The sequence below is a fragment of the Pseudoliparis swirei genome, chromosome 12, assembly GCF_029220125.1.
Source record: "Pseudoliparis swirei isolate HS2019 ecotype Mariana Trench chromosome 12, NWPU_hadal_v1, whole genome shotgun sequence".
Lineage (NCBI taxonomy): Eukaryota > Metazoa > Chordata > Actinopteri > Perciformes > Liparidae > Pseudoliparis > Pseudoliparis swirei.
In genome coordinates this window covers 9,659,561-9,686,717 of record NC_079399.1, presented here as the reverse complement: position 1 = coordinate 9,686,717, position 27,157 = coordinate 9,659,561, and the positions used below count along the sequence as shown (strand labels likewise).

At 44.3% G+C, this 27,157-nt stretch overlaps 1 protein-coding gene across 7 annotated transcripts in view; it reads left to right on the top strand.

Annotated features, from left to right (window-relative positions):
- The window catches only part of sash1a (SAM and SH3 domain containing 1a), a 150,737-nt gene that overhangs the window by 82,256 nt on the left and 41,324 nt on the right, over positions 1-27,157 (top strand). Inside the window, exon 1 of one of the 7 annotated variants that reach the window (XM_056427913.1) lies at positions 4,004-4,185. The exons of 4 other annotated variants lie outside the window; for them this stretch is intronic. Coding sequence is in view for 2 of the 3 variants with exons in the window: in XM_056427910.1 (XP_056283885.1) it covers positions 22,861-22,977 (117 nt within the window). In the remaining variant the exon portion in view is untranslated. Of the gene's footprint in view, positions 1-4,003; positions 4,186-22,317; positions 22,978-23,251; positions 23,271-27,157 lie in introns of those variants that run through there. 2 more of the 7 variants (XM_056427910.1, XM_056427912.1) reach the window with 2 other exon arrangements.

Below are 27,157 nucleotides of genomic sequence, written 5' to 3'. Positions count from 1 at the left end.
TAAATGTGATGTTGCTGCTAAATTCCTTAACCGCCGCCTATTTAAAATTCATGAATGCTTTTTAATTTGGTCTGGCATGGTTGCACCGTCAAATACTGTAGTTCTTTGATGCATTTTAAAAAGTGTACGTGTACTCGTGCAACGGCATTGAGAGAGAGATGTTGTGAAATTGTCTCCCTGTTGTCTCGGAAGCGCTCTGAAGCGCTCCGTGTCCTCGATCGCTCTTTTATTTCTTTCTCATTTCTTTCTTTCAGACTCATTACAAGGTCCTGAGCTAACAGATGGTGAAGGGAAACGTGTGCATGTGTCTGTGTGAGCATGGCTGTGTGTATGTATAAAGGATGTCTAGTGATGTCCAGTCACAGTGATCAGTATTCTGAAACAGTCTGAGGTCACTAGCTAAGCTGGCTGGCTTGTCACCTTCCTCTGGGAGGGCAGGGAATATACAATTAATTACATTTATTTTAAACTGGCTCCTTCTGTGGAAATATGCAGAAGTATATGTCATTTTAACCCATTGCTTCCAATTTCTTCAGCTGTATTGTAGCTGTATCCTAGGTAGCCTTATTTTTCTTCATCTTTTCATTATTTACATGGACATATCAAAAACTCAACACAACAACACACACACACACACACACTGTTGCTGCACTCTATTGCTAGTGTGGGTGTTCAGACTTTAGACAAGAGCTCTTGTTCAGTGTTAATTTGTGTCTGCTTGTTGATTGTTTGCCTCAGGAGGAGCAGGGATGGGGCTCAGTGCTAAAAGCAATTCAATGGCCTATTCACAATCTGCTAATTGATTCGGATGGTTTTGATGAGTTTTTCTTTTCCTGTGGCGCTCGCGTGCGTGTGTGTGTGCGTGCGTGAGTGTGTGTGTGAGAGACAGAGAGAAGGAGAGACCTAGAGCCAGATGCAGACTAATAAATCATCATTTACAAACAATATAATTTGCAGTTTCAAAGCTAATCCATGCAAAGCAACAGCGCTGAGATATAATGACAGAAAACAATATTCTGAAAGGAAATATTCATTGTGTGAGTATCAGTGTTTCTATATTATAAACACTCTCAAGAAGGACGTCTCACTAAACGACCAATTGCTAAATATAATTAGTAATAATAATAAATGTTATATAGCTCTTCTCAAGGCACCCGAAGTCACTTTACAGAGTCCAGTACTCATACACACACAGTCATCCCGGTGGTGGAGCTACATCAGTAGCCACAGCTGCCCTGGGGCAGACTGACGGAAGCGTGGCTGCCAATCAGCGCCTACGGCCCCTCCGACCACCACCAACATTCATTCACATCCATACGAACCGAGGTGAGGCTGCGGTGCATGTCTTTATGATGGTGGGGGAAACCGGAGTAAAACCACGCAGGCACGAGGAGAACATGCAAACTCCACACAGAAAGGACCTGGAACGACCGGGATTTGAACCCAGGGCCTTCTTGCTGTGAGGCGCCAGTGCTAACCACTGAGCCACCGTGCTGCCCATTAAGAGTCATACCATGCGTTGAATTGCTTTGTCTGTTACATCTTTTCATCAGTTTTGAGAAAGAACCTTTAACCATTCAGCAACATAAATAGACTACGACTGTAGATAACTCTCAACAGAGGTGACCTGCATGCTGACAACGCCGACTCAGCAACAGGATAGGGCTTCAGCCTCCAGCAAAAGTGGGGTACATGGACTCCTTGATGTCTCTTAGACTGCCAGACAGCAACCTCCGTAGAGCTAGATGTCTGTAATAAACATGTTATGTGTTAACCATGTATGTGTCTTTGTAGTGCCTATCTATTGCCCACTTTTGATACATATTCATGTCATACTGGAGCTGACATGGGTTTCATTTGCAGTGGTATAGGCTAGTGTTATTGCAAAATAGTCAAACATGGTTACAAGTGACGGATCCAACCAGATGGTGTATAGAAAGTATCCAAAACTGTTCAGTTGCTCAGAAACCTTCAACATATTCCCCTCCATACACAGGAAATACGCTGTTCAGCCACTTGAACTTAGAATGTTGGCTGCATTTTCTCAGTGTTCCCTCATCAGTACAAGTATCCAGGCCCGTATGCTGCCTGTTTATATATGTCGTGCACACGGCACAGCCATGAGGCATTTCTTTTACTTTTTCTTGTTGTAATTGCTCAGCTGCGTGTTTACATGGACCTTCACTCCATGTTTCCTCCTCTAAGTGTTGTGACAGCCCGTCTAAACAGGATGCAGGTCAGCTGTACTGTTGGTTTATGCGAGAGATATACAGGTTGGCCAGACGGCCGCTGGACTGACGGCTCAGGATTCCAGCTGTTTGGACAAAGCCTCCACGAGAAGCATCTCCAACTGCACCGAATGCTGCACAACAGTCTGTGTTCGATTCCACCACACAGTTAATACCGCCCAAATGTATTTCCATCAAGGTGTTTGGTTCAGCTTGCAAAGTGTTTTCCAATCAGCTATGTTTCGCATAGCTCTGCCTCTGATTCGGGGGAAGATTAATAAATACTTGTGATGGCTGATTAGAAGTGAGGTTGTGTTCAGGGAAGGGGAAACTTGACACGACACAAGTTCAGTGTAAGATTTCAACACTGCAATTCATGTTGTGGGTTCCTTATATAGTATATATGTTCCCATTATAATCACTTTTGCAATCTTTGATTAATATTGTGAAATAAAGGGTTGCACTGGATATGGCTGGCTGGCTTATTTGACTAATACTACATTTTCATTTTTTGAGCAAACAATTGCAGCAAGGCAAAGGTTTGCTCTGGAAATGGCTTCGCTACATCACCCAACAGACATAAAATGAGGCCATTGTTTGGAGCATTTCTTCATGCTTCATGCTGTCTTGTCTGTCAGCAATCTTCACCAGCATTGGAAACTAGAAGTTCTTGTGGTCTCTACATGGTATCCGTATCACTTCATTGGATTTGTTTAAGAGTTGCACGTCAGCTCCGGGTTGTGGCGTCTCGGTATTTTGAGCAGCTAGGTTGTGTGCTTTTTTTACGTCCATAATCTGTTTCCTCTTGGCCAGTGCGTCAGCTCACCGTCAGCCCCGGGTCTGGAAGAGTGGTGTGTACTGCTGTGTGATTTGGTCCTGTCAGCATGATGACTCGGTGAGCCGTGTCGTGGAGGGTGGATTTGGGATGAGGAGAATTTCCTCTGGTACCTATCCAAGCCCATGTATGTCCTCCCCTGCCCCTCCATTCCCCTCCCTTGCTTTCTTTCTTTTTTTCTCTCCTTCCTCCTCTCCCACGACCTCAAAGGAGGTGCAGCATTCCAAAATGGGATGATTCTTCCCATTGAAACGCTTTCTCCCTCTCCTGAATTCAAATTGAAAAAAAGAAGAAGAAAAAAAACTCACTGCAGTGACTCATTCAAATAATTGTCGCTATTAGCTGGATCAGGTTTCTCTTTTTTTTCTGACCCTCTTTTTGCTTTCCCTCCTTTCTCCCAGTACAGTGTGGTATCTGGGACACTTGGGAATTAGGGCCTTTGAGCGAAAAGGCAGAAAAAACGAGTGACATCAGAGAAGGAGAGAATGAGAGGGATTCAAAACCTGCGCAAGCCTGTCATCTTCTGCATGACCGGTACAGCCAAATGAGTCAATTGTCCATTGTCCATAGGTGTGTCTAGGTGGAGTGTGCTTTTTTTAATGGAGTACGCCGAGAACTTATTAACAGAAGCAACAAAGAAAACGCGACCTGGGTGTGTTGTGTTGGCAAAGTGTGACAAAAGAGACGAGAAGGGAGATTGCAAAAGAAAGGGGAGGCGGCCAAGACAGGAAGGCCAAGACCGGGTCCTTTTTGAAATGGGCAAGAAATGCGAGAGTTGCTGAAACATTTTTGGAGAGCAGGGGGAAAAAAGAGCAAGACATGTGGAGCGAAGGATGAGATCCCTCCCCCCTGCCAATTCCCAGTTACTGTAGACTATCGTTAAGCTGACCCTCCTCCTCCTCCCTCTCCTCCCTCCTCCTCCTCTCCCTCCACACCCCATCCCATGTGAGCAGCAGCCTGATGACTGGAACACTCTGTGTCTCCACTGCTCACGCTTTGCTGCGCTCCGGCAGACATGCATTGTTCCCCACTGTACACGACTTGTTGCTCCCGTTCTCAAAGAGTTAGTCTGTGTTAGCTCCGCAGAAAAGATCGACGAGGAAATACTTGGGCTGCCTCACGGTGAGTACTGACATTTTACTTTTGGGCTTTTGTGAGGAGAGAATAATTGTCTTATTCATCTGTTTGCTCTGTGAGAGAGTTTGAGTCAGAGTTTGATAATTGTTGAGGTGAAGTCGAACATTTCTTTTTTAAACAAGACAGTGTGCCTGTCGCGGAGAGAAAGTGGAGACTTTTTTGCGGAGTAAGTTGACGATGGAAATGTTCCAGTAGCGAGAGGCTTTCCAGCTCTCCTCTTGTTTCTGACTGACTGCCTCCTTTTTTGCTGACTCACTCTGTTAACTTAATACATATGCTGTGTGTGTGTGTGTACATGTGTTTGCCATTGTGTAAAATGTCTGAAGTAATGTTCTCCCATTATTTGGCTCTCCTCTCCCATCTTGGTGGGGTTGTGTGTTTGTGAGCGTGTGTGTGTGGTTGTGTGTGCTTGTGTGTGTGTGTGTGTCAATCAAATGGAATCCTTTGCTCCCATGTTCTGACTCACTCATGTTTGGCCGAGACAGAGGGGACTGTCATCGCTCTCTCAGGTCATTATTGACTTGCTCCTCTCTGCTTGCTGAACGAGAACAATGGCCTGACGCCTGGCCAAGACCCTGAGTAAATAAGCCTGAATATCAACACTAAATCTCTTGCAAGATGTTGTTCATTGATCTGCTTTGTCGTCAGATGCACACACACACACACACACACACACACACACATAGAGTCACATACGGGCCCTGTCATCCAGAGGGACTCTATTGTTTGGTGCACATCATTGTTTGTGTGGATGTGTCTAAAGGCTTGTCCAAAAGGTCTTGGACAATGAAGTCTGTCACTAGGGGATGTGGATTTCTATCTCTCTCTCTCTTTTTTTTCGCTCTCCTTTTCCTGTCCAAGTTCCCCTGCACATCTGGATCTCCCCACCAGCTGACATGGAACAACGCAGCGGATGGAGGGAGGAAGGAGACGTGGATGTGGGGGGGAGAAGAGAGAGAGAGGGATAGAAGTTCCCTTGGTGAACAAACCTCACAATCCCATTGTGAATGCCCAATGTGTGAGTGGAAACAGAACTAGTGTATACAGGGACGGGAAGCACACACACACACACACACACACACACACACACATACACACCCTATTAAGTTCACATATGTGCACATTACACACAAATACATCCACGGACATACATGCACACCAATACAAATGCATGTACTTGCACTGACTCTGGCACGTACACACACTGCTCCAGATGTCAGTGACAGAGGAGCCAGCATTACGCCTATAGAGCTGACCCGTTTGCTGCTGTGGTATTCAGCCCATAGAGGAGAGTGCTGGGTGTAACGTTTTCAATGGGAATATTCATCTTTAGCTGTCTGTCAGAGCGAGTCCTGTCATCGCTCAGTCTCTTTACTCCCCACCTTCCCGCTCATCAGTGAGCGTGTGTGCGTAGTCTAACTCTCATGAGACTCCCTAAAGTTTCAACTTATACCAAAAAGCTCTGCTGTAAAGAGAATTGCTCTGCATTTACTCCTCTATGCTTTTTCATCTTCTCGAGCAGATGAAACTGTACACGCCAGCTGCCGTTGCAAAGCTCTGCCAGGGCTGGGCAGCCCCTCCTGTGCCTGTTTTATTCATGCCAGGGCAAGGCCAACTGCCATGGCAACAGGTGTGTGTTGACATCATTAGCGTGGAGCAGTAGGCGACTCGGCACGGACGCACGCGCTTATTTAAAGCGGCGGCTTCTCGTTGCAGAGCACACACTCTGCGGAGGGCTCGTTTTGTGGTGCCGATGATTAGGACAGTGATAAATGACTCAACTTCATTTCCTCCTCAGCCTCCAAGGAATGGTTTGACTCTGCAGTTTCTGCCACATGTGAGCGCAGCCGGTCGGTGTCTGTAACGCTGCTTTATTTCTCTTAAAAGCTAAGCCTGCGTCATGCGTGATGCATCGGTGAGCAGCGATGACGTTACACTGCAGGTGGCATGAGCGAGACTGAGGTCGCTGCTGAATAGATGCATGTCTGAGTGAGCCTCCGTCTGGGACTTGACATCAGTGTCAATACTGTTAATTACCTCTCCTGTAAATGTGTTGTACGGAATCACTTTATCAGCCACATACAGGCTTCACATGAAGTGAAGTGACCAAATTAGTGTGTCCTTCATGCCATCAGTATGTCACTGGGCAGATTGAGTACTGTGGCCAATGAGGTAGCTTCCTTTGGCACAAGAAGCTCTGTGCTGTACTGGATTGTACTGTAGTGACCTGTATTGTACTGTATGTGTGCTAGCCACCAACCAGTCAAGAAGAGTGACATGCGTTCAACTGGGTAACAAAGCTGGAGTTTGTTTTGGTCCGGGTGATTACATCCACTCAGCGTGTCCATCTATACAGAGAGTCAGACAGACGTGGAACAAGACAAAGAAACCACCTCAGTGGGGCGTGTGAATGAATATAAATCAGTGTGGTAAGCATTGAACAAATATAAAGACTATTAAAACAGTTTGTTCAATTTGTAACATGTAAATCATATATTGCATTATACATACTAACTTGAAGTCAAGGTAAAATGAACAAACTGAAGAAAGTAAATAGGTTTAGCATATTAATGGAGTCATTGATATATATATATATATATATATATATATATATATCTGGGGTACGTATCCTTTAAGGTCTTCAATATGCTTGAGGAGAGCAGAGGTTCTCCAGGTGGGGTTTTACTGATCCCCGTCTCTTTCTCTTCCCCACTCTTATCAATCCAGTATCTTTTATTTGAGGACAAATGAGTCCACAGAGCTTCACCTTAAGCTTATCGGTCTCTTGTTTTTGATCCCCGAACTCTGCTTTTTATATCTCTGCTCTTATCTCAGCACACATGCACGCGGCCTCACTCACACACACACACACATATCCCCATTGCTTTGAACCAGAGATTTGGCAAAGTCAGTTCACACCCTGCAAGACAGACTGTGGCACATGAGAGGAGGTGATGGGGACAGTTTCATCAAATGTGTGGAAACAAAACTTCAAACATATAATCAGCTTAAGGGTGTTTAAAAAGAGGTATTTATGGCCAGTTTCCGAGGTGTCCTTGTACTCGCCTGGTTCCGCCACGAACAGCTCCATGAGATCTCAGCCATATGGCTCTTAATTACTTACCTCGCACGGCAGCTGTATGCGCACGATGTCACGATCACGCGAACATCCAATCAGCCTCCTGTAAAGAGGCGTGGCTTAGGTATCTACGAGACGACACAGAGAGGCGATTGTTTGTTCTTAACAACATCGTGGCTCCTAAAATGTTTGTAGGTGCTGCAATTGCATCAGTTATATCAGAACTAGAGAGCATTTCTTCACTGAAAGAAAAGCAAAGAACAGCTCAGTCATTCTTCTCCCAGAGTTTGAATAGCAGCCAGTTCATCCAATCACCTGCTGTGTTTGTTTAGTTTTTTAAGTGCCTGCCCTTTTCCAAACAGTTTACAATGACAGCTTATCTGATGGCTCTGTTCTGTGGAACCAACCATCTGTTGGGTCAAGTTACCTGAACGCTACAGTTGGTTCCAATTGCAGAGAAGCTTTGCCCGGTTCAACAAAGCTTCGACATATTTGTGTACCGGGTCCGGCTTCGCACGTTGGACCCAAGACTCGTGGACACAAACATCTAGTTTCACTCAGTCTGTGAGTTGTAGGCGAATCATTTGCTCTTTCACTCGGCTGCATGCACATTTGATCACAGTGTCCGTCTTGGGATCAAGTCAAGACGGGAAAGTACGAAACCAACCCTGGTGGTATGTTTCTATGTGCTGCTGCAGGCGGGCACATTAGTCGTGAACAAAATCCTCTCGGATTCGGTTTTTCCTGAGTGAAGAAAGATTCTTCTGCAGTGCTATCGCTGTGTTATCACTGCAAAGGATCTGCAGTTTGCTCATACCCTATTCAGTCCTCACCCAGATTGCTTTTGACAGGTTTTCAACGCTGCACCGAGTGTGTGAAGATTTCAACATCACTTTCATCCTGTCTACAGAAGTCATGTATCTCTCTATATTTAGCCACTTCCTGCTTTTTATAACTCGATATACAAATTGTGAAGCGTAAAAAAAGGTTAAAGCTTTTGTTTCTGGCTGAATAAATACATATACAGGTGCAGTGTCTTGCATGCCGGATTCTTTGTGAATAGAGAAGAGTATCACTCTCCATGGTCACATGTCCTTTCACGACTACCTCACACCGTTGGGTCTCCCCAGTGGTTCGGATGCTACTCTATAAGCTGGCTTTAAAAGCTCATTAAATATATTTTGCAACAAGCCAGAGGCCAGATATTGTAGAAATCACCAGCAAAATCCAAATGTTGAGCATGTCACAGGTGACACATCATATTGAGACGAGAGGATTACAGCTATTATTGGTGAAGAAAGAACATCCCCTGATTATAGCCCGACTCTGTGTGTGTGTGTGTGTGTGTGTGTGTGTGTGTGTGTGTGTGTGTGTGTGTGTGTGTGTGTGTGTGTGTGTGTGTGTGTGTGTGTGTGTGTGTGTGTGTGTGTGTGTAGCTACAAAGAGCTCTGATTACTGCTGGCAATGCCGCTTCACTTCCCACTGCCACACTTCCCACTACACCAAAAATTGACTGGCACAGCAGGGGAAAGGAAAGGCTGTCGGTATACACACTCACTCGTGCAGTACCTACACGCAGGCACACATCAAACACAGTGGTCTGCACTTTGTCGGTTAATCTCATGCTCTACTGTCAGTCCACGCTTTATTTGTCTTTTTTTCAAATCAAAATTTAACAATCCTTTTGTAGCGTTTTGAATTAAAAACAGAACACATGCAGCTTTGGGCTATAAAGCTCAAACTTAAACATAAAACATATATGCGTATGGATGATAACCTTCTTGAATGATGTTGTATTGCACATTACTCTTTACACAATAAAACACAAATAAACTTTGATGATCTCTCTTAACACCACGTGACAACACACACACACACACACACACAGGTTTTGTTGCTGTTTGTGTTGCCCATGGCAGCAGCTTGGTTGAGGATCTGTGGTGATGTCAGCATTGATGTACGAGTGCTGGAGTGCAAGGGGACGCCCTAAGCCGAGGCGAGGTCCCAGAGGACCCATATCAGCTGCAGCCAGCGCTTGCCGTCAGGATTTTCTCACACTCGAAGCTGCCCTGACCTCCACAAACCCTGATTCTTCACAGGCTTCACAAATCACCCGCACACAGCATGACAACGACCCCTGACATGCACACATGCACGGCCCCACACACCACAAATAGGAGCTGGGAATATTCCGAGGATGATTCTGGATCGAATTTAAGTTAAACTGACGAGTTTTTGGCCACTAGGGGCGCTGTGGAGCAATGTTTTTGACATGTAAATGTGTGGTGAGATGGCGATGGGAATAGAATGAACAGCTATTGATCGTTCTGTTTTATCTTGAAAATGTACTGGGTTATGGCCTAGATTCAAGCATGCAGCAAACCCTGTCTCCACGGTGATGTTTATTTATTACATCTTTTTTTTACATATTTTCCACACCCTTTGGTTTAATGTATATATAATTTATTTCCCTCAGTGAGTTTATATTATGAAACAAGCTGAAATGGTCAGTTTTGTATGCTGTAATTTGAATGAGGTGGAGTTACAGGATGCCCTGGAAGTAAGACCAGTGGTTATGCTCGTCAGCCTTGGTTTGAGGCTTTTGGTCCTCCGGCACATGTGTCCTGTGGACGACAGAGGCAGCTATTCATGTTATGGTCTGTTGTTGGCATCAATGTACTTTTCGCTAGTATTCAAACCAATTAGATCCAGCTAATCCCTTTTCCCTTCGGAATGGCAGCCTCTGTCCAGGTTTGCAGAGCGGCTGTCCAGCCCTTTCCTTAAGCAACAGTCAAGCCATAAATGAATGGTTGCCTCTCCCTGGGAGAGCTGGGCTACCAGCCATGGACGGGTAGATAATCCTAGGAGCACCGACCACATCATGGGCACAGATTAGGAATGTGCCTACAGTACAGTGTGTTGTAGGCACAGGCGAGTGCATGTGTGCTCTTGTGTGGGTGAACATATTGATGTGTGTTTAAGTTGTGAACTCTTAAGAGGTGTAAAGCATCAAGAGCCAGTAATAAATTACCGGTGAATCATTTTTTTCTTCCCTGAATTTGCTTTGCATTACAGTCTCAGTGAAAGGTGTGTGTGTGTGTGTGTGTGTGTGTGTGTGTGTGTGTGTGTGTGTAGGTGTGTGTAGGTGTGTAATGTCTGTTGTAAAAGTGAAGGTTTGGTCGACGCATAAAAGGGCTGAAGTGAAAACAGAGTGTGGGAGAGATTGATGTGCCAGTTTCTGGTAGTTTACCGGAATGGAAGGGTGTAGTCCTTTACAACAAATCAATTTAATTTGAATAAAGTTCCAATCATCATGAAACTACCTTCCTTCGTCCAGTCCAAGAGCCTTTGTCAAACCAGCTGTGTGCATTTCTAAAGAGAGCTTAATGTCTGGTGTTGATTTCTCTCTTTGGAAAAAACATTTGTTGTACCTTGTGACAAATGCTGCGAGTCAGGTCTAATGTATTCTTGCTGCTTTGCCCCAGGGGGAGCTGTTGCTCCAGCTGTAGGCAGTGAATCCCTGCCCTGTCCTTGCTGCCCCCTGACTCCATAAAACATCCTCCTGTAACCTCCCTTTGTCTTGGCTACTCGTCTCTCAATCAGCGTTCTCTTTTCTCTTCCAGTCTTTTAGTTATATGATGTCACAGGTCAATTGAATCAATGTGCAGTTGATAAACTGTATTACTTTTCTTTTAAACTCACTGACAATGGCCGTGGTATCCCCCACCGTTCATTCTTCCAACACGTCATCCCTAAAAACCCAGACCACAGCTGTAAACATGTTTCCACCACATGTCCTGCTTTTGGATGCCAGTCATTTGTGTGCATAAACAGACTGAATCAGAAGTCTGGTTGAGGTTATGCCTGAGCTGAACCCTGGAACTAGACAGTGTCTGAGCTGGGCTGACTTTACTCCACATAGTGAGAATTCAGATGCATCGCTGTGCCTCCGCTCTCCCGGCATTATCCCTTCAGATCTGGTTGAGCTTCGGCGTACGGTGAGTAAAGCCTTTCTTTGCCTGCTGCACACAGCAGCCAGCATTGATATTCATGTCAGGAAGAGTATCAAAGTAAAATCTATGACAAATGTTTGTGTGTGTACCTGCAGGGCAGTTGTCTGGATATCAGAGGTTTTAAAAAGGCAGCCTGGTTATAGCTGTATGCTTAAATCATCTTTCATAGTAGCTTGTTTACATCTGTTGTATAGTGTCGATTTGTTATTATACCATAAAATGTGGCTATATCTTTCAATTGGGTATTTCATCGAAACTGCACAACAGTGCATATTAATTATACGGTAATAACTTAAATGTATTGTGTGGGCCTATATACAAGCGGTTGGGGTTTCGGTTGTTATGGTTACTCCAATTATTCATCTTACATTTACTTGGCTCCACATCTCGAGCTCCCACACACACACACACACCAGACTCTAGGATCAGAGTCAGAGAAGCAAGATCACACACACACAGACGCACACACACACACACACACACACACCCTTGGAAATACCCCTGCTGAGCTGAGAATTGAGTTATAATTCCCCTTCAGATATTATATAGAGACCTATACATTCTTTATGTTCAGATATGTGCTCTATAAGTGCTTATACTTTGTTCTGCTCTGAGCTCATCCTGACCAGATGATTAGCATCAGTCCCTAAATGTAATTCAGACTTTGGGACAGGATAAAAGAAAAAGAGGAGAGAGAAAGTAATGTAAACTAGTTCCCTTGTGTCCTCTAAGACACAGCCTGTATAATTACAAAACCCTGTTTTAATCCTTGCTGTGGACCCATGTTGCATGCCATCCCTTGTCCCAGCCCTGTGTTTCCTGACTAACTGTCTCTACAGTTAATTATAATGTTATCGACCAAGTGTATAAATTAAGTGAAGCAATGGTGAAGGTGTGGCAGGCCATGAATAGTGTTATTTTCATGCATCATTGGAGGGGAATGGAAAGCGGTGGAGTGAATGCCAGAGAGAGTAAGATCCATACCTGCATTTATGTTGCCGCTGTATGGGTTAGGGTTAGGGTTTAGAGATGGTGCTGGAATAGAATAACGAGAAATCAGAGGGAGGGAAGGTACATACTGCATCGGTCTGGGCTAAATGCCAGCTATGCGCCACAGGATATGGATATCTTTTCAGCCAGCATGGGCTGAGCACCAGGCCCTGCAGCAGTACACTCCTGTACCAACACGGGCCTCCTGTGAGTGTGTGTATATGTCTGTCCTCCAGGACCCCGAGCTAGTATTCATCCATCTGACCATCCCTTCCCCGCCCGATCATTTTCTCTCCTTGGGTTGTTTGCATGTTTTGCAGACTGTCTGTTCGATACAACAAAGTATCATGTTGTCCCCAAACATTCGGTTTCTGAGACTCATTAAACTTTAAGGAAACATGTATTGTTTTATAAGTTATGTATTACGGACAAGACATTATTTCATGGTTGCAGCTTCTCAAGGCCAATGTTATTGTAGATTGTATATATTGGGGTTTGGGGTAGCAACAATACGTTTTTAAAACCCTAAATATGAACGACATTGTGGTGACATTTTGACATATGAAGACACGCGGAGTCTGAACACGACATCTCCTCAACAGGAATGTGTCCTTTCCTCAGGCAGAGCCATCTGTATCCCAACCTCAATTTGACTCACCCTGCATTTAATCCCAGTGGGCCCATTAACCTCTCCACTGCCTCTCGGGCTCGCTGAGTCATCTTGGCTCCGAAGAAGCTCCACTCTTCCAGAAGGGTAAAGGGGCAGCTGAGCAGACTCATTACTGGCGCGTTGACTGGCCTCGAACCCAGACTGGAGGGACAATCATTAAACACACAAGGCTAATGACCGCCGACTGCTCCATTTGTTTGTTCCCTATCAGCCTGGACGCCTGTTTGTTGTTGACGTGTTGGCGCAGGTTACACACTGATGCGTCTACGGGGACACGGAGCGACTGGGTTGGAGAGAATGAGTCAAAAAGGTGCGTTAATTGGTTCTGAGTGACCATCTGGACCCGAGATTTAAGACAGGACTCCCCACCAACCTGTAATGAGGTCTCGTCAGGCCGGAGCAACCATCGTCACAGCTTCTGCCATCGGGGCATCGCTATGGTAATCTCAAAGGTTATGAATCAGCCAATTACAGCACGGAAATGTGTGTTATCCCTCACATGCCTTAAATGCTTCAGATAGATAAGTGACAAAAAATACGTTGTTTTAAAATCATTAATTGTAAAGAATTATGGGAAGTTTGATTTGAAATATGTCCTTTACACTGAGTATCAAACTGTAAAGAATTAGAGCTGGCATTAAATATCTAGTCTGATTTGTAATGTCTAGTAATGATTTGATCCGAAAGTTGCTGATTGATATCAAAATGTTGCCAATTTTACTTGAATATATTTGTCTGTTTATCTTCTTTGGAGAAAATATTTGTCGTGATTCATTACTAAAAGTTGCTTATCCTATCGGCAGTAGCATTTCAAATGACTCCCATCCCTCGTTCTAACTTTATTTTGCTCATGATAAAAATACATCAGGAGCTTGTTATAGAATCAATTTTGAGTCTTGTTTTATTGTTTTCAAGCAACAGACCCAAAGTGTTTTCTCCTTATGCGGATTAGTGGAAGATTTCCCTCACATAAATATCTCTTCGCTCCCCTTTTTATATGAGCGTCAATTTCATTTCTTTGAGAGCTCAATCCACAAGATCCACAAGTTTAACCAGGACTTTTTACGTTGCCATGTGAACCTGTTTAAGTAATTAGGAAAATGGACATGTTTTGTGTTTCCGTGGCTCGACTCTGCCAATGGATTCATATTTTGCCAGCGTAAGCAGGATCCTCGGGCTGAACTGGGCAAATTCCTGTGAAAGTGGAGGGCTGCAGTAGTTGAGATGAGCTTGCACTATGTTTATGTGTTGTGCGGTTGAGTTTCTTGAAGGACGGACAGACACAGACAGACACAGATGGACACAGATGGACATACACAGAGAGACACAGATGGACACAGACTGACAGAAAGACAGGCTAAGAGAGACACAGACAGATGCAGAGAGACAGACTAAGAGAGACACAGAGAGACACAGACAGAGACAGATGGACACAGACAGGCAGACAGACAGACTAAGCGAGACACAGACAGACAGACACAGACAGACAGACGAACAGTGCTGCATATACACACATGGAGCACCCAGAGGGTCTGTTGGTATGAAACACTGGCATCATTGTGTCATGTTGGTCTTCTTACCGGAATATGAACATAATATATGCAACAAGATGGTTGTCACAGAAGACTACTAATGTCAGTCAACATTTAAAAAAATCAGACACTGATCACTAAAATGGTCAGAATTGACGCCTCAATGTGATGATGTCAGAGAGCAAGACGAAGGGTAAAGAGGATGTACCAGTCATACAGGATTGGGAGGAAAGTGTGAGAGAGGCTGAATGTGCTGTGGTGAAGGTTAGGCTCTGGACCAGACTGGGAGGTATAACATGTGCTGCCCAAGCCACATACAGTATGTGCTGTCAGACCGCAGTTAAATCTGGAGTACAGAGCCAGTTTCAAAGCGCAAGTCAACAATTTAGTCTGAGGTACAAGGAGAACAGAGACGCATCGACACCACATTTTTAAACACAGTCAAAGTTCATCTCAGGACACTGGAAGTAACTTAAAAGACTCTTTTGTTTTTCATTTGCAGCCACCGGGACAAAATGTAAATGAAAAACAATAGCAAATTGTTAAAAAGAAGGATTTTCTTTGTCTGGGCCTTTGTCAGCAGGATATCTGAAAAGGGACTTCAGAGGACAGATAGGCCCTGCGCCAGTGAAACAGACAGAGATGCAATCGACATGTCAATGGAGTGTTTACAGTCAAAAACATTCAGTTTGGCTGAACATTGATGTGATGAGAGCAATTTCTCAGTGTGTTCGTGGTACTCTGAGTATCTTCATATGGAGAGGCTGTGTTTATGGAACAGACAGAAAGTCCGGTATTAACGGGGAACGTATTTGTCTCTGGTACCAGCCCAATGTTCACCAGTATCCCTAACAGCGCAGAGCATTGAGATTGCCAGTGTTGTGATGGGGTTGGAAATCCCTCTGCACTGAGGTTTTGATATGAATCCTCTGTTGTGAGAAGGTGTTTTGGCATGTCAGCATGTATTTTAAAATGGCCCTTTATTTGCATTAAATGTGCAAATGCCCAAGTATGTGTGACAGATCATGTGTCGTGGATGCTGACAGTAATTACACGAGGCCGTACGTACCACAGAGAAGCCTAGGGCTGGCCGAGGAACAAGTTTTTATAACATCTCATCCATAACCAAATGTCAGCCATGTCTGCAACCTTTGCTCTGAGCAATGTGATATATATCTACAGGGAAGGTGACGCTGCAAATGCTCTTTTATTATTTAAAGATGATTTAAATCTTGCACATCGTTTGTTATTCTGTGTGAGTGAGTGTGTGGCCGTGTGTCTGCTGTTTATCGGTGTCTGTTTATGAATGTATGCCAGGGCCAGTGTGGCATCTCCAGAACTGGAATTCCTCTCACACCGCACTCCACAAAAGTCTCACTGTCTGCTCGTTTCCACTGGTCAAGGTGACCACCTAACAAATCACACACCTTTGATTCCAAGTGTCCCTGTTCCAAAGTAACCAACCCATGCAAAGCACACACGCACTAATGGTAAATAATGGTAAATCAACATTTGTTATCCCACCTTCTTTCTGTGGTGTCTCACTCCATGTTAGACATTAGCTGAGACAAACAGGTGAGTGTGTTTCGGCAGAGAAACAAAGCAGAGACCCATAAAATCTTTATCGAGCCCCACCGGCTCCTGTCTTGTTAGCGCTGGAGCTGTAAAGATATGCGAAGCCGCTGCATGTCTGCGTTATGAGTGTGCAAGCTTGAATGTGCATACGTGCCTGTGTTTCTGTGTCCTATAAACATGGAGCGAGCTCTATAAAAAGAGAGATTGGGATGAAACTGCAGGGGATAATTATGTGTTCACTGTATCTAGCTCAGGGCGAACATATGGCAGAGCGGCAGACTTGACATAACAGGATGTGCACGAGAATTTAATGGACAGTCCAGCGTGGCGTGGCACACGGCGAGCAGTGCTTGGTGGTTTGTGAGTATATTTGACAACAGCAGGGGGCACCACGATGTCCCATTTTACTGCCCCCTTGATCTACGGAGAGAAGGAAAAACTCACTCTGACTGTTGAGAAGTGAAAATAAAAAATATATAAAAGTCTAAGGAGCAAAACAATACAAAGCATCAGACTAAACAGATTCAATATCCCTGGAAGATTTGTTTGAGATTTAAAGAATAATCATTGGAGTAAGAAATGTGGTCATTTCTATAAAAGCATTGGACAGGATACATTCTAATATTTCCAAAATTAATCTGGCTTCGGTATTTTTTTATATTACAGTACTGTTTCAGTTTTTCCAACATAAAGATATTAAACTCTCGTGGATGAAAAATCATGTGAAGTAACTCAGTCAAATGTAGAATAGTTGTACTCTATATGGCATAACACGACTACAGCTGACTTTGTATCGTACTTATATTCACAAGTATACAGTACATTAACAGCAGAAGTTCTTCTGTCCACTCTCGGGCTCTTCCTCTCTTGTGAATGTGCTCTGCCACAGTACGTCTGGTGCGCTGCACACAGTCAGATGAGCGGTCCGATGTATGACACACTGGACGTGAGTGCTCAGCCTGGCACTGCCACCCCGCCACCATCACAGCTGGCAGCCCAGTCTCATGACCTCCATCCACAGAGAGACCAACACATCTCCACTCGCTCACTCACACAGACAACAAAACAAACAAACATGCACTTTATTCCATGTTTTGTTGTTTCCCGAGCACGACGTGTGAACAGCAGTTGAACAAAGATGCAATTTATTCTTCTTCCACGGCCATTTCTTTTCTAACACACATGGAGGTATGCACCGGGCTCCAGAAACCCAGTTAAACCCAGTTAAACCCGGTTAAAGGGCTCGGGCCTCTCACACAGCGCTGCTCAAACCTTTTTGGAAGCTCGCTCACATCCAAAACAACATCTGTCCTTTCAGTCGCACCTGATTAAAACACCCTGGAATCTCAGTTCACACACACAGTAGTGTAACACAATCACAGACCACGTGGCCACGGAGGCCTACACTGCATGGAGATCCGGGGCTAAGCTGAAATATGCTTTGTTTATATCTCGGTAGTTTTCGACACAAAGCACATGGAAGAGACCTGCAATTACCACTGCATTAATAAAAACATGGATTACTACATAAATCCTATTTAGAAGTACTCGTGCCTGTGGGAGGTGTGATACAGTTTAGTGTCCACTGTATGCCTGTAGAAACTCCACATGCTCATGTCGGTGAGCGGGAGAACACAAAGTAGAGAATGTAAAAGTCAAATGGACTTCAATGGGATGCAAAGAATGTGGAAATGTTTTGTTGTTGTCAGTTACAGTGGCGTCAGCAGGTTTTTCTGTACCCATTTGTTGTTCTCCCTGCATGTCACTGTGTTTATCTCCCACTCTCCCAGTTGCTTTTCTCTTCTCTCTCTCTCTCTCTCTGCCTCTAGCCTAGAAGTATTTCCTGTGTTATGAAGTTTTCCCCAGCTTTCAAAAGACTCCAGTGTTATGGTCGACCGCCCTGTGAAAAGTAATACCTCGAGCACACAAACGGCAAGCGCCTGGCTTTCATTATTACTCCCTGGAAGCATTGTTTTCAGTGGGAAGACCAGTGTGTTGCTCTAATTTAATGAGTTGCTGAGCTGGGGGAGGGGACCGAGGCAACAGTAATTAGTTGTCATGCTAATTGGGTTTATGTGATAACTCCCACACAAGACTCAGTGGCGTGTGAAGCACACTGGGGCTAGTCTGGCCGCAGACTCCTCACACATACACATCCTCTTGCACATCGGAATACACACAAACATGTATGCACACACACACACACACACACACATGTGAATAAGAGTAACACATGCTCTCATCGCGATTGGTTCAAAGAAAAAACGCCTGGGGACTGTTGGGGCTCTCACCCATCGACTATATAATGATTTTAAAATCTTGTTCCTAATTGATCACTTAGAGACGACACACTGAGGACTAAGAGATAACAGAGATAAGGGCTTGATCCAATTAAGCTCGGGGTATACGCTTGTATAAGTGATTTTTTTAAAGAAACAAAGATGAGAGATAGATGAAGAAATGGTAATAGGAGCAAAAACACCCTTGTTGCTTCAATGTAAGGACTTTATAGTAACCTTTATTTTATTATCATGAAACTACTATCAACATGTCGTCTGAAATAAATATAATTTACTGGAACAGGACAGGAAGCATACCGTCCTTTAAGCATTAATCTGTGCATGAAGAATCAGCCTCTTCATTGGAGGATACATGCTTTCAAACTCTGTTATGGTATCCACGTATGTGTTAGGATTATGGGGTTATCAAAAGCATTCCTTCAGAGTGTTGGACGTGCCCTTGATGTCTGTCCACCAAGTTGTTAATCACCCCTGGCAGCACGGTTTGTGACTCCCCCGGGGGATATTTTTAAAGCCCAGGGTCAGTGACCTCTAGAAAGGGTCACTCTCACTATCAGGGGAGGTCCAGCCAGTGCTTTGCTTCAATGCCGTCTGCATTCTTTTTCTATATCTCTCTCTCTTTTTCTCCTTCGTCTCAGGACAGCTTTCTACGTTGCCTTACATCCATTCGTCCTGACAACTTATGGTTAGAACTAAATATGTTTGACTATTGTTTTCCCTACACATTCTACATCATAACTTAACCTTTATCAATGTGATGGTTAATTACCTGTATGTGACCGGCCCGACAGATTCCACCACAATCTCCCTCTACTCTCTCACTCCTTCCTCCCCAACCTTTATCTCCTCTCTGCTCCTCCTCTCCATTCTTTCCGTTTTCTGCTCTTGCCTTGCAACATCGCCCCTGAGAGTGGTTAGACACGCTGCCTGCTTTTGGGATAATCTTGCAGTCATAAAATGAAACACTTTGATGAAGTGTAATCCAGGGCTTGTGCGTTTAAAGGAAATCTACTGTCTCGACGGGAGCTTATCTGAGTCTTTAACATTATTTAGCCTGTGGGAGTGTTTGAGTGGTAATGAAAGGACTCAGAGGAAGATTTGATGCTTTGTAGATGTAAAATCTCTGCATTGCCTTCATGTCTGTTGTCATACCTGCAAGAAACACGTGCTGTTCCCTGAGATGTTTTGTCCAGACCTGTTTTAAATTATTACTTCCCGTTCCTACACAGTCCTGTAAATGTTGTAATTGCCAAAGCTGGCAATCCCATCCAAGCCCTGTATGCAATATGAGGAATTTAAAAAAGTCATACCCATCATGTGCTCACTCTGGCATATAAAACGACTGTCTGATATAAACGCTCTCTGTCTCACATCTGCTCGAGAGCTGTTCCCAAAACCTGATGACAGTGTTATTTTCCTCCCATCCTACACCAACCAAATCCGGATCAGCAGCGGAGAAGAAGAACACATGATAAGACAATGACTCTATGAATAATAGATAGGAGAAGAGATGAAAGAAGATACATGAAAGGCAGTCAAATTGTCAAATTAACTTTCATACTTGACATCCATCCAGATGTAGTCCAGGTCCTGAGGCTTTCCAGACTATGTTCAAAGTAATCCACGCTAAAACCAAATTATATTCATGACATCATCCCTCCATGAAAGAATATATATTATGACAGCCATGAAATAAGTCTCGCTCTCACATCCTATTTTCAGGACAAATTTATAGAAACTGAATTGGTTGCAGGCGTATTTTAACCTCACTTGTTACAAATTGTTTTACATATTTTTTAAAGAGCTGATCAAAGAACTCTCTTAAATGCAGCATAATAAATTGGCATTATGGTGAAACAATTAGCAATTGACTTTGTTTCCTCTCGTCTGGCAACATGAAACCTTGATTGGTGGCCAGCGTGAAGAGAGTCGAGGAAAGCTGGCATCTCCACACACACACACGCACACACACACACACACACACACACACAACGGTGTTTGTTGAGTGTGCACTGGGTCAACAGGCTTCCTGCTCTCCTCATCCAGGTGGGATCACACTGTCTTGTATTTGGGTAATGGGGGTTTTGGCAGGAAGAGTGTGTGTGTGTGTGTGCGTGTGTGTGTGAGGGGTGACTTCTAACACCTCTTTTTAGCTTGAAGAAGGGGGAGGATCAGCATTGTTCCTCAAAAAACACAACATGGTTGTCATTCTATAGAAACATGGGAAGACTGGTGCAATGATGTAATGGCAGTATGGACACACACACCACAAACACACACACACACACACACGTAGTCCTACCGCTTGCTGCTGCTTTGAAACAGAGGTTACAGATGTGAGGTCAGCAGTGCAGACCCCCGGGTTGACGACTTGCCGACCAACAAAGCTGCTCTTGTGTGAGCGTGTTCTGTGTGTTTGTTCACTTATTTGTATTCTTGTCTATTTATTTGTACTCACTCAGTCCTTTGAGCTGCCGTAACGCCTGGAAGGCGTATCGTATGTGCGTCACGCATCACGTTGCTCTACAGTTGAAACTGTATCTTTGGGGATTATAGTGTAACTGATCACCCTTTACACGGTTACGAGATCGGAATGCGTGTTTTATGTTTCTTTCTGGTCTGCTCTTTTTCCTTCGGACATGTCACTTCCAATGCACGTCATCGTTGCATGTGGTGTTGTGGGCTTTGTTGGTGAACAGCAGGTGAAGCAGCATTTTAGATTGGCCCAAAACCCATGGCGAAGGGAGCATGTGGAACTGTGATTTAAAATGTTTTGTCTTATCTTCTGTCTCTCTCCATCTATCATCCTTCGGGCATCTGTTACAAAACCTGGCAGCTGTTGCCACTCTGAGAAAATATGCCTCTGACAACAACAGGCCGAATAAGAGACAGTCTCAGGACTTCTTCATTACAATAGAGTAGCCTGCTGGTGGAGCGTGACAGGATCGCTGTGCAATTTCATGCTTGTACCTAAGGGTTTCTTTTTATCTTACATATTCAAATGAGATCTAAACAGAGGACACATTAAAAACCGTGTGTGTGTGTGTGTGTGTGTGTGTGTTTGTGTCTACTTTCAAAAGTCTTATTCAAAGTTTCATGTTTTTTTCAGATTGTTGTTCAGCATTGGGTCCCGATTTATGCAACGCGTAGGTCACGCTCTGCATTACCCCCTAAAAAAAAACATTTCTCCCATGGGCTTTTTTTGTTTTCATACAATTGGAGAATGTGCTTTGTTCACAGGCCCATTCAACATGCTGGAGAAACGAATTGGTGGAAAGCCCTGTCAGCATGAGATAAACAGCGTTCTGAGCTGTTAAAGAAATAACTCCCTTAAATGAACTGTACTCTCGTATTAATGTCTTTTAGAGCTTAAGCTGTCTCAGCAAAACTATGGAGTGGCCATTTAAAAATGACCACAGAAGGCAATAGGGATACACGCGTCATGAAGAAGGATTTGGCCCCTAAAGTTAGTGAGCAGCAGCAGGCATTCAGAATGTAACACACGTGTCAAATGGTCAAATTATAATAGTTTACGCAAACAAATATAATTAACTGCATTAATAATAATAATAATAATAATAACTTTATTTATATAGCACCTTTAAAAACAATGTTTACAAAGTGCTCCACAGAGAGTCAAAGCAAAACAAGTGGAATAGCAAGAAACCAATATTACATTTTAAAGTACATTTTAAAATTAAAATTAAAAATTAAAAATAAATTAAAAACAGACAAACTAAATTAGGAGAACCTAATGTATCATTGGTATATCAATAATGATGTGTCCGCGGTTTGAGTTCATTTCTGACCAAATTCTGCTCCTGACACGGGACAAGTGTTTTTCCTCCGCTGTAATGTTTTGTTGGGAGGAGTGTGCGAGGGGGAGAGAGAACCCGCGGGCCGAGAGAGGGGGAGGCGCAGTGTTCGGAGGATTCGGCTGCGTGCTCCGGGCGTTCTCTCACTCGGTCTGTTTCACACCAATAAGCTCATGTATACTCGCGCTACAACTCTAGACCGTTTTCTGTCGCTCGTCGCGGGAGTCCATCAACTTTTCGGAAACTTCTCGCCCCACTCGGACGCCACCTCCCCCCCTCGGCGTGTGGTTTGGTTGGTGCCGGGGTATCGACCCGTTTGTTTGCAGGCTGCGGTGCAGGGAACAGCCCGCAAGGACGTTTTCACACCAGTGACCTGTCGCGGGTCCGACACAACTCCAGGCCGCCGTTCTTTTTTAATTTATTTTTGTTGCGTTTGCTTATAAATTGAAATTCGACGCGCCAGTTGTTGCGGGAGTTTCGTCAATATGTCGGGACGCCATGTTAAGCTTCGGATCGAGCAGAGCAATGCCGGAGCAGTCCACCGGTGCGTCAAGGGCAACTCTCTGTAGAGGCAGCCTTGGCACCCACTCCTCGTGCATTGCTGGTGATCAGGTTCACTGCCCGTGGGCTCGGGATTCGAGCTTGGCTCCAGATTGGCCTGACTGAACACGGCACAGTGTGACATCATGGAGGGTGATCAAGGGACCGGTGCGCCCTCCGAAGAGCCCCGGGCAGAGAGCGCGGCTGCTGCGGCGTCCTCTGACAGCTTTTCACAACTGTGGACTGACGTAATGGGGATGCTGGTAAGTTTTTGTTGAGGATGGGACTTGGAGGGGGGGGGGGTGATCGTAGACTGAACTTAAAAGAGTTTTCACCCTCAGTGTCAAAGTTGGCACTTATTTGCCGAATGAGCAATTGTGTATCCAATTAGTGGGCGCATGCAAATTGCGCTTCCGAACAGCTCCCAGCCCCCTGCGTCCTTATAGGCCCGAGTTTCAAGCGCACCGCCGCTGCTTGTGGTTCAGTTGGAGGCTGCGCGTGACGTGTTCACACGCTCGAGTGGTCGGAACCCGAAGAGGAATCGAACGAGAAGATGGTATGGTACACGTTGAGACATTAACCCTTTGTGCCTTGTGTGCGTTTTGTGTTGCATCTGCTGCCCTGTGCGTTGTGACGTGGTTTCCATGGCTGCTATCTTTCTCCAACCTGATGCCGTTGCCCCTCCAGCTGAGAAGATGTGTTGTCTGTTTTGTTGACTGGATCCGGTGTCAAATGCACAACTGGAGAAGCTGTTTATTGGAGATGCTTTGGCTTTCCTGAAGTTCCCATCAAGGTCTCGAAGAACACATATGCTCTGCCTTTCGGAAACATTCTCACATTTTTCCAATTTGCTTACTCAGTAAGTTATTGATTAAGTTAGATGAAGTTAAATTTGATTTCCCACTGTGTTTCATCCCACTGAATCTTAAGTGAGGGAGTGTCCTGTTTTCTCTGTGATTTGTATGATCTCATTCCAGAGAGTCAGTGTAACTGTATACTGCATGTTTGTGCCTTACGGGCTCTTCCCTTTGGAGATGCTGTACATTGTAACAACTCTCCTTTGTTTGGCTGCCACGACAGTCTTGAGTTAACAGGCCATATAGGGTCTGATTGATGTGCTGACCAAATGTGTTGCAGTTACTCCCAGTCGGTTTTAAGACGGAGGTGTTAATTTGGTTTGGTCTGGCACTGAAGATGCAAATGGTGTGTAAACGTGTGAGCGTCTGCGTGCACGTAGTCGGGGGAGGCTGTCCTGCCCCCTGACACAGAGTGGGAGGCCTGGCTCCCAGCCAGGTAATGTATCCAGATGTATTGCTCTGGAGGCAAACGTCTGCAAGACTATGCGCTCATGGTTTCCCCCGAGCTGAGCATGCAAGCAGCCTTTCGAACTCTCTTCTTGACACATTCTATATATGTCAAATACACTAATCGCCATCATTTTATGGTCAATTCAATAATCCGTTATACTTATTTTTTTTAAGTTTCACAGTTTTATAGTATAGATGGATGCCTCCTTCTCTTTGCTAACATCCACATGGTTAAAGATCATGTACTGTAACATTGCTTGTAAGGAGCTGACCCGCCAGAAGACCCAGTACACTCCATTTCAAAACCTCTTTACATGTTTATGTCGTCAGTCTTGGGACTGCTTGGATAGCTTGGACCATCTTTTTTTCCAACATAACTAGACTGGAAAAATTTACAATTGTGAATGTATAGAACTTGATCAGTCTTCCAAGGCTGCTGATGGTGTCTTTCAAAAGTTCAGCAGGTCAGATTGTCATACTAGAACTAACTGGTTGACAGGCATGTCAATTCAGGACTGTCTGTTAGAATGTTGTGATGATTTTCTTGAGTTGATGGCAGCTTGGATGCATCCTTGTATGCAAATATCACTGTCCAGTAAAACATTGTCTTTTCCTTGCAGTACTTGTATGATGTTATACAAGATCCATTTTCACTTTCATTTATCTTAAATTGATGTATCGATTCATTGACGTACAGTAACAATGAGAAATCACAAAAATACAAGTCTCTTAAATTGCCCTTGATATAATGAGCTTTATTCCTTTACAATGTGTTGCTCAGGCTCCTATCGTTAAGAACCTAATGACATGAATATCCTCCGCACAATGAACACCGCCTACCTCAAAGTAAAATGGATCTGCTAAATATACCTGTTGCCCTATGACTTTCAATGGCTTTTGTTTTGCTTGTGAGCAAATATGGGAATCCAATGCCCTTTTAAATTTGGGTTTGCCCCGAGCCTGTTGACCAAACTTTAACTCACTGTTTCAAATGTGCTTGGTCTTGGCTCCACACTCGTGAGAACCGGCTTACTTGTACACTGCGACATATATCCGGATAACGATGTGGTCGACATGCTTCTTAGACTCCTGCCAGTCAGTGACTACTATATGTTTTAGCACGAATGCCAAACCCAATAACGACTCCGGAGATGAGCATTACAACAACCAGCGGTCAAGAGTTCCTCCGCAGAACATTTGCACCTCCAAAATAAGTTTTCAATGTATGAATCAATGGGCACTTGGTCTGCAGTATTATTTTAAGGCGGCCTTGTGTTTGAGGCTAGTCATGCACAGTAGTCAGCCTGATGTGGAATGTGTTTAATAAGAATACTCAAGTAAACCAGTCATTTATTTGCGGTTGAACTTGAGTCGATGGCACTTGAGCTAATTAAGAGTCAAAGGCAGTTTGTGACGGCAAAGCGCTGGAGCTATAGCCGCTTTAAGAGGTCGGATTTACAGATGTCTCGATGGGGATTTGCCTCTAGTCCCACCCCTCTTCTAGAGGCATGAGGGTTTTTTTATTGAACTTTCTTCATTGAAAGTTAAATGAGCCACATTAAAAAGGCCTGACTGGAAACAAACAATTCTGTTTCAGCATAAATGTTCAGAGTTGTGCATTTGTACAGACTTCTCTCCAACTATCCATTGCCGTTCCTCTGCATTGCACTTTCTTTGCCAAATATTCAGAGTCTGTGGCTTTCAGTGTTAACTAATGGCTGCAACATTTAATTTTTTTTACGCGTGCAGAGTCACAATGCAGATTTTTAAACATGCCTCGTCTAAGAGCTAACTTTTAATTGTACGCCTTTCTAACATAGATGATTTGACCAGAAACCTGGACAGCTGACAGTCAACCATTATTTAATCTTTGCTTTGATTTCTCTGTTTTATGTTTAAAAGGTTGTCTTGAGCCTCTTGGAAATTGTGTACTTGCCTGCAGGAAATCCTTCTCAGTTTGAAGAGAATGTTGTGTTTTACACAGTGTGGGTGAGAGTTTGTCTTTTTGGAAAACACTGATTATGTACTAGATAGTGCTTCATCTCAAGACCTCAGTTCTTCCTTCCACATGGCACTTCACACAGAGTGGCAGCATATGCTCCGGTCCTTTTCTGCCAAACCATGGTGAGCTAGGCCACTTTATATCTTTGCCAATAATGTTCTAACACAGTCCATCATAGGCTTATTGTGTCTGTAGTTTCCCAGTCCTACTCAGCTGACTCCTCTTTTGCTCCCCCTCCCTGACTAGTGGCATTATTGAGGTCACGCAGAACTAGCAAGTTTCCTCTGTTGGGATGGCAGAGCACGGTTCTGCTCAAGCCACGGATATCCTCAGGAAGCCCACTAAAGGGGCTGGGCTTTGCCTATGTCCTTTTTGAGGAGCTGGGGGTGGATAGAGGTCCGGGTGGAGTAAAGGATGGTTTACTGTAAAGGGGCATCTGGACAGGCGATAGATGGTGTGATTTGGGCTTTAGTTGGTGTCTCCATGATTTGGGGTAAATTTGGACAATTCTATTGGTTCACTTTTCCATAAACAGTCGTAGAATGCAACAAAATGCAAGACAGTCTGTGACAATTACAACCTGCCGCACCTGTCCTGAGATTGCATTGCAAGTGAACGTGATCAAACCACTGACGTTCAAACATGACCTCAGATGCGTGGCTCTATTGTAAACTGTTGTCATTGTTCTTTCGCCCCAAGAGAAGGGGCCGTCACCATGCAGGCTAGCCTTGTGACAATGGTTAACACCATGTACACCACCATTCAACCCATTCAGGAATGTGAGCCCAAAAGACGACACTGAACAAACATGTCGGGTCCGGGGCTAATGGTGTTTAGCCTTTCGGCATGTTTTTCTCTCTGCTTATAATAAACAAGCACTTTCTTTGAGAGACTTTGCAACATCTAACATAATGTATAAAAACCTGAATTGAGCATAACTTGCTTGCGAGATTAACTGTGGGCCTTGGCAGTGACTACTAAGCACACAAGGAGAGACCTATGTTATATGTGCCTTGCATGCTGGCTGTGGAATTTTTTAATAACTTTGCAAGCGATTGCTTTAGTGGAGTGCTGTTCAGATGCTGTGTTGTGAAGAAATGGTCACTTCAGCTGGGAAGTGCTCATTCTTGGCAA